The sequence below is a fragment of the Eurypyga helias genome, unplaced genomic scaffold (genome assembly GCF_000690775.1).
Source record: "Eurypyga helias isolate BGI_N326 unplaced genomic scaffold, ASM69077v1 scaffold38117, whole genome shotgun sequence".
Taxonomy (NCBI): domain Eukaryota; kingdom Metazoa; phylum Chordata; class Aves; order Eurypygiformes; family Eurypygidae; genus Eurypyga; species Eurypyga helias.
The window spans coordinates 1-8,007 of record NW_010263035.1 but is presented as its reverse complement, the minus strand read 5'-3'; the positions used below and the strand labels follow the sequence as shown (position 1 = coordinate 8,007).

At 53.2% G+C, this 8,007-nt stretch overlaps 1 protein-coding gene across 1 annotated transcript; it reads right to left on the bottom strand.

Moving 5' to 3' along the window:
• Positions 1-518: 518 nt before the first annotated feature.
• LOC104512805 (histone-binding protein RBBP4) lies at positions 519-7,458 on the bottom strand. Its single transcript, XM_010155919.1, has 11 exons — positions 7,315-7,458; positions 5,796-5,941; positions 4,349-4,522; positions 3,410-3,525; positions 3,108-3,268; positions 2,867-2,993; positions 2,692-2,769; positions 1,756-1,832; positions 1,586-1,643; positions 1,380-1,490; positions 519-584 (listed from the first exon to the last, which is right to left on the bottom strand). Exons 1-11 carry the CDS (start codon positions 7,371-7,373, stop codon positions 519-521), a joined length of 1,173 nt encoding a protein of 390 aa, XP_010154221.1. The 5' UTR covers positions 7,374-7,458.
• Between the last annotated feature and the right edge of the window lie 549 nt (positions 7,459-8,007).

The following is an 8,007-nucleotide window of genomic DNA, read 5'->3' as shown; positions in this document are numbered from 1 at the left end:
AAAAAAATACAGAAACAAGTTTAATTTCAAGTCAGAACCTGCAAGTTTGTAGCTGCAGAGGCAGAAAAATCCACAAGGGGCAGATTAACTAAAGGAATCCCAAGGCTTTGGGGCTGAGGAGGCCAAGACCTTCCTCCCTCGTCTCCGGCATCGCCTCCCTGGCTCCGGCACCCGCAGCTCGACCCCCCAACCTGCGTTTAAGTGAGGCGAAACCCCGCAGCCGGAGCAAGCTGAAGGCAGAGGGAAACAACAAAACTGGGTCGGCGCTGCGGGACGAGGGCAGGGAAGATGGGCCTGGCAAGAGGCTGCTGCGGGAGCGACCGAGGAGCCGCAGCACGGCACCGGCTGAGGTGGGCTAAGCCCCCTCCCCGGGGAGCGCCAAGGAGGTGTTGGCGGGACCTACGGAACGAAGCTGAACACAGAGTCTACGTGTGTCTCAAAACCAGTGTTAAGTCGACGTGGGGGTGGAGAGGGGAGAGAAGGAAAAAAGAGACTAAAAACCAGGAAAAGGCAGTTATCTAGGATCCTTGGCCTTCCGGATCCACGCTCCCCTCAGGGTCTTCGTCATTGTAGATGTTCTCCGCCTGCAAGAGAGACGAGGGACTGCAGCAGCAGCATCTCGCCACCGTGCTGACCGGACTCCACCGCCGAACGCTGGGGCAGTGTCCTGCGCAACCGCCACCCCCCGACCCCTCCAGACTGTTCACCATTAAAGCAGCAACGCAAATGAGCTTTCCCACAAGCGCCACGTCTCCAAAACATTCCGCAAGCAGCCCGTAAGTTACTGGAGCTCGTGGAAATCTGCCTTAAACGGAGCCCGCCGCAAGGCTCACTCCAAACCGACTGCCGTGTACGCGCTCCGCACACCTCCGCTCGGCACCGGCCGCGTGGGAGGCTGCTACGAACCGTTCATGGACACAGGTCAGGAGCGTGGTGTCATCAAGGGTTAATCAAACACCACAGGAGTGTCTTCCAGTGCCCTCAATGGCTGGTGAGGGTCAGCAAACCCCTGCTCACCACCCCCCCCCGGCCCCCGGGAGGGCGTCTGTATCGCCCGCAGAGATCTCCGTCTTTAAGGCAGTAACTAACAGGGACCCCAGTTCTGGGCTCTCTCACAGTTTCCATTCCAACACAGACGGGGAAAAAATCGCTTCTACACCAGAACTGTCTTTTTTTGTAAACCATGAGAAGCACAGACCAGCTCCTGAGTGTTTGCAGACGGTTGTTTGGACCGAACCTACAGTAGATTTCACAACCCCTCGGAGGTTCGGGCAGCGCCGTGAAGCACGTCCTGCTGAGCGCAGGAAGTCAGCCCAGGAACACCGATACCTCTCCCCATCTCCCCCCCGTCTCTTCCTGCACCTTCCCGAGCAACTCACCATTTGCCAGACTTGCATGATGTTATCCTCTGATACAGAACAGATCACCCAGGGCTCGTTCGGATTCCAGGAAAAATCTGAGATCTTCGCCGTGTGACCCCCGTGAATAAACTGGCATCGGGGAGGCAAAGAGGAGGGTGTTTTGAGATCCGCATGGCGGAGATGAATCCCAGGTCGCAGCAACCCGTGGGATTGGGAACACTTACCAACAGCTCTGGGGGTCCATCCTCAGCATCTTCGGGGGATTGCTCTTCCCCGATTTTACTGTAAAAAAAGGGATTCGATGCAAGGGGGGGGTTGGTTGGGCTGGGTTCTGAAGCGCGACGCGGTTATCCACAGCATTTTGTCAGGACGACGCGAGTAATTTGGGATTTACCTCAAGTCCCAGACATTTAGCCTGCGGTCGGTGCCGCTGGAGGCCAGGATGGTTTCATTGTGGGGAGACCACTGCACCTGCAGATGGGGACAATTTAGAGGGGAAGTTAGTTTAAAGAAGCCATACCAGGACAGACATTCCCAGCGAACACCACTGCATCCCGTATCGTTAACGCCCCCCGGGAATCCAAGCCGACAACAACCCGAAAGGGGAACACGCCTTTCCACATCCACACGTTACCGAGGCATCGGAGCACCAAAAAGGTACCCTGTGTAACCTCTCCTCTAACAAAGGCCAGGCATTCCCAAGTGCAAGCAGCTCTCACGGATACGAGCTGCTCCTTGCCTAGCAAGGGTTGCACGAGCACCGACTGCGGATTCCTGAGGGAGCAGGTATGCGGTACACCAGGAAGACATCACGGCAGTTACACCCAGCTGCCCCAAAAGCTCACGCTCATCACTTCTGCGGGAGATAAAGCCCTCCAAAACACACTGCTAAGGGATTAGACATGAACACGTAGCTCTGCACGCTCACCTGGCACGTCGAGATTCCGTGGGCGACTGTTAAAGGCAACTCCAGCCTCAACTAGTAATCCTACCAAAAACTCCCTACATGTTTTTCTCCCGAGTAAGGACAGAGTTGGAGATGGAAATGCAGCATCCGCCACGCCCATGCCGTCAGCTCTCTATTTACACCAGCAAAGGTCCTGACTGTTTGGTCGTCACAGGAGGTCCCGGTGACCCCTGACAGGCACCGGCCGCCTTCCCGCAGGACCGAGCTGATGGGAGCACGGCAGCTGCCGGGCTGCGACTCCCTGCTCGGCCTGCTGCCAGGAGTAACGCACACGTTGAAAACAGGGTGGAAAAGAACAGGTTTCTTTTCCAGACATCCTAGCTTAGTCTGCGTGCGTAAAAGGTAACAGACGCTTTGTTTTACCTGAAAGATTTCATCTTTGTGTGATTCAAAGGAGTGCAACTTCAGCTTTAGGTTCCTCAAGTCCCAGAGAGCAACGGTCTAGTGAAGAGGAGAAGGGCAAAAGGGTTTAGTGGAATCACACAACATACACAGGCGGAAACGAAAGGGGCACGTTCCCAGTCGAAGGCAGACGCACCTTATCAGCGGATCCCGTGGCCAGGATAAACTCACTGTAGGGATTGAAGGAGAGGCAGTTGACCTCGGCCGTGTGAGCGTCCACCGAGTGACTGGGTTTGGAGGTGTTGTTCGACCGCGTGTCCCAGCTGCCAGGGGAAACAGGGAATTGAAAGCAAGGTTTCTATCCCGTTCTGCGGCAGGACTGAGGCACAGAAGGGGAAGCAGGAGGGAGAGAAGCAGCCAGGCATTACCCCACTTACATCATGAGCTTCTGATCATCAGCAACGGATCCAAACAGAGACTCATGGAGCAGGTGCCAAGACACGTCTTCCACAACCGCCGTGTGCCCTGTGAAGATGGTCTTTGCATCCACTACTTTGCCTTCTTTTGGAACAGCACTAATATCCCACAAGCAAATGGTCTTCAAGAGAAAACAAAACCTCTCAAAAATCGCATCTTTACACGGACATTCTCTTTACCTTCCCCCCAAACCCCGGTAATTCTGACCTCTGCCCAGGGACACGCAGCACAGGCTGTCCCCAGCTACACCGGGACTACTCACGTGATCGTCAGAAGCACTAAGCAGATGCCCGCTCAGGTTGGGGTTCCATGACAGCCCATAGCCTTCCTTCTGGTGTCCACGGAGGCGCAGGTCAGGGTTACACTCCCCAGAAGGGTCTGTAAAGAGGCGGCGTAAGAACTCCAGTGCCCGGTATAGCTTCCCGCGCACCCAGGACCGCCCAGCGTTGTCTGACCGTGCCGTGTTAAACTCCGCTCCAACTTTTTCAGTGGGATCCTTCCCTATCCCTTTGAGTGTGCTCCCCAGCGGAAGGATACCCTCATTAAATCCAGATGCTCCAGAACACCACAGAGCAGTTTCTCCCTGTGGTGTTTTGTGCCCAGGCTGGTTTCATTCTCAGCTGGGTGGCCTAGCGACCGCTTACCCTAAACTCGTGTTACGGCACTGCTCGAGGGTCAGAGCAGCCCAGGAGCCACCTCCAAGCTTTGGCACCAGCCACCTGGTCTGGCTGGACTGGGAGCAGCAGCTGCCCCGGTTACCGCTCAGCCCACTCTTACAGAGGCTCTGCCGGTGCGGCAGTTTTCTTTCTCTCTTCTCCAAGTGCACTTTGGAAGTGAAAATGTGTCTGAGCCTCCCCGCAAATGGCAAAACGAGTTACTCTGCTCCGTCTTGATGAGTTCACGGGGTAATGAACTGACAGAGCATCAGCTCAGCTACCCAGGAAATCATACGGTTTCCAAAAAGCTGCCCTCCACCCCCCCAAAACACCGAGACATACTGCGGCAGGGCCAAACACGGCCCCCCCCCCTCCCCTCTGACAGATTTTTCTACGCCTGTGCAAACCTCGTATCCATCACTTTTCACACTACATGCCCACTTCCCCTCAACTCACAACATGCAACCCACAAAGCTCTTGGTCACTCCCTCAGCCCTTCCCGAGGGGCTGGCCAACCTGCAAAGCTCACACAAAGCAGTGGGTACCTGGTTTAGAAGGGTGTTTGGTGTAGTCAAAGACAAGGACATCGCTGGAGGGAGTCTTCGTGGCAATGATGCAGGGGTTCTGCGGCATGTAACGTGCTCTGTTCACTTCTCCCTCGTGATTGATCTTGATTTCAATTTCAATTTTCCCACTAACTGACCCAAAGCCTCCAAACTCTGGAAATAGGAATTTAGCCGTTGTAAATAATAAGCCCGTTTCAGATCAAGCCACAAAGAGTCAATTACTGGTACTACCAAGCACTTATTTGGAAAGAACAAGAACAACTATAACTGGGAGAATCCAGTTTTCAAATGGCATGTTGTTCTAAGCCTCTGGCTGTGTCTGTAACAGCAAGACACCGGGACTCCGGCTCAGTTAAAGACTGTTTCTGCCTGGAATTCTCATACTCTTTCAAATGTAACACCACAAGGGATTTTGTTGTATCTCCAACTCCGGGTAGTGACAAAGGCACGTTGTACATTTGGAACTGATGTGCCGAGCCTGCACTTCCAAACCCAACAACACTCAGCACTGCAGCGCAGACGAAGCTGAGGTAAGAAGACATGGCCACACCACGGCTCAGGTACGGGGCCGTAACAGAGCGTGCCGAAGCGCCCTGAGCTTTGCACGCAAAGCCATGGTAACTCCGCATTTCACCGACTCGCACAGCCCCGTTCCAGCCAAAAGAGGGGGCTGGAGTGGTTTATTTTGGAGAAATACTGAAGTAGAATAGAAACAAAGTATTTATTAGACCACACTGTGATCATGAGTAACCCAAGAAGCCCAAAGATCACAATACTAATTGCACAACGCAGGCTTCGGGAGAAGGCAGCACTGGGTCACCGAGGACTTTCAGCAGGTGGAACGACTGACAACCAAGTGCAAGGGAGAAGAGCCTGACCCGCAGCAGTGCTGTCAGCCAGCGGAGACTGCAGAAGGCACCACGTTCAAGTCTGATACACCGAACGCAATACAACAATCTCTTTACGCAGGAGGGGCTGGCACAACTATCGGGCAGCAGAAGCCAGACAAGAGAATAACATCTGGAACATTACACTCCTGAGATAAAATATTCTTTTACGTGAGTGACTTTCTCACTGGAATAGTTTATGTAGTGCAAACGTGATCATGAAAATACCAGTAGGCAGTACTGCATGAAAATCCACATCAATTCCTGATCAGAAACAGGGAGGGGTGAGGTTTTCCCCCTCCCCAGGTTTTTGCAATGAGCCTGCCACCTTCTCGTTTCACCATTTTATTAAGACATTACGTACATAAACACCACAGTATTTGTCTATTGTAAGGGAACCACTTAGAAACAAACTGATCAGTTCAGAAGCGATACCTGAACGTTGCTGCCTCGAACTTTACGGAAAGACAAATATTCTGTTGAGAGGGGAAGGAAAAAATGGTCAAAACTCCCCCTGACCCACATCTGTGGTCCCTTACCTCCTTTCTCACTGTCATAGTGCGAAGCATCGAACTGCGCGTCATCGTTGGGCAGCTGCACGCTAGCTATCACCAGGTGGTTCTGTTCATCTGACGTATGCGTGCCCAGGACTAAGCGGTGAATACTGAAATCTTTGCCTTCCGGTCTGCAGGGCAAGAGAATTACATGAGAAACAAAACAAGGGGTTTACCGAGCAAATAAGGTTTTTTGGTGACAGCTTCTAACACTAACAACACCCTGTTATCACTGCTCTCCTGTTCCAACACCAAACTCGCCTCCTCCAGAGGAAATCACAGATTCACGGAGTTGGAAGGGACCTCTAGAGATCATCCAGTCCAACTCCCCTGCCAGAGCAGGATCACCCAGAGCAGATCACACAGGAACAAGTCCAGGGGCTCTGGAAAGTCTCCAGGGAAGGAGACTCCCCCCCTCTCTGGGCAGCCTGCTCAGGGCTCTGTCACCCTCACAGGGAAGAAGGGTTTCCTCATGGTCAGGCTGAACCTTCTGTTTCCCAGTTCATGGCCACTGCCCCTCGTCCTGTCCCTGGACACATTGAGCCCACACACCCCCCCTTTAGATATGGATAAGCATTGATAAGATCCCCCTCAGCCTCCTCTTCTCCAGCTGAACAGCCCCAGCTCTCAGCCTTTCCTCATGTGGAAGGTGCTCCAGGCCCCTCATCCTCGCAGTGGCCCTGCGCTGGCCCCTCTCCAGTAGCTCCTTGTCCTTCCTGAGCTGAGGAGCCCAGAGCTGGACACAGCACTCCAGGGGAGGCCCCACCAGCGCAGAGCAGAGGGGGAGGATAACTCCCCTCGACCTGCTGGCCACGTTCTTCTTAACGTACCCCAGGATGCCACTGGCCTTCTTGGCCGTGAGGGCACACGGTTGGCTCATGGTCATCCTGTTGTCCACTGGGATTCCAAGGTCCTTTTCCCAGAGCTGCCCTCCAACAGATCAGCGCCCAACCTGTCCTGATACATAACTCAAGATCTCAACCTAAAATCCTCATGGCACAACACTGAGAGAGCACCACTCCCGGGCCCTCCCTAGCAGCTCTATTAGCAGTTCTATTTTTGAGTAGCTTCTTGCTTATTAAAGGGGAGGGTGAATCTGGAAAACTTGGAAATCAATTGTGTGAAAACATCTTTCCCATAACAGCAGACTTTTTCCCAGATTAAAAATTATTCCCTCTCTTGTGTTCAGAGACCTCGACCTGCTGTTGGCGTGGCAAGGGGACAAAAAGCACTTCAGACAGGCTGATCCTGGACCGACCCTCTATTCTGCTTTGCTTATTAAAGGGGAGGGTGAATCTGGAAAACTTGGAAATCAATTGTGTGAAAACATCTTTCCCATAACAGCAGACTTTTTCCCAGATTAAAAATTATTCCCTCTCTTGTGTTCAGAGACCTCGACCTGCTGTTGGCGTGGCAAGGGGACAAAAAGCACTTCAGACAGGCTGATCCTGGACCGACCCTCTATTCTGCTTTAAAAAGAAGACAAGAGCGTTTTTTGGTTTACCTTGTCACATCAGGAAGCCACTGAGCAGTCAAGCTGGGCCACTCCAGTGCATGGGTCATTACCAAGTCATAGAGGAAGGGAGTATTCTTTTTCCATATTTTATACTCTTCATTGATCACACGTTCTTCCACCGCATCATCAAAGGCTGCTAAAATGTATTTTTAAAAAAAAAACCCCATGATTAGCCTTTATCAACATATTTATGAGACACCCACAACACCGAGCGGGCAACTGAATGCAAAGCCAACCGCATCCCCCCTGGTTTGCTGTTAGACTGCTCCGTTGGAGGAGTTCCTAGCTGATCAAAAATCCTCTGCTGCACAGGCTAATCCGTTTGTGCACGTAAGGCTGGGAATGAACATCAACGCTGCCAGATCTCACCATCTCACCAGAAGCAGCGTAACAAAATTCAGAGACTTGTTGCCACCGGGTGACGTGGAGGCAACCCCCCAGCTGCAGAGCTGTTTAAACGCAGGAGGCCCTGCAAGTGCTGCTAAACCGGGCCGTCTGGGCGCAGCCTGGAACTACCAGCTCCCCAGATGCAGTTTCCCAAGGCCCCTTCTGTCGCCTGGTTTCTCTCGCACGCTTTCTCTGCCGGAGCGAGCGCGGTACGGCCTTCGGGAGCGCATCCCCGGGACGCGGCGGTGGGGCCGGTGACATCCCTTTGTCTGCACCAGGCAGCTGCCCACCCCC

Bases quoted from the DNA above. Each gene is read 5' to 3' on its own strand.
- LOC104512805 (XM_010155919.1), bottom strand. From the start codon at position 7,373: ATGACCCATGCACTGGAGTGGCCCAGCTTGACTGCTCAGTGGCTTCCT. The intron at 3,269-3,409 runs GTGAGTAGTCCC...TTTCTCTTGAAG, and splicing joins TTAGTGCTTCTGACGATCAC to ACCATTTGCTTGTGGGATAT. The intron at 585-1,379 runs GTGAGTTGCTCG...TCTCTCTTGCAG, and splicing joins TCATGCAAGTCTGGCAAATG to GCGGAGAACATCTACAATGA.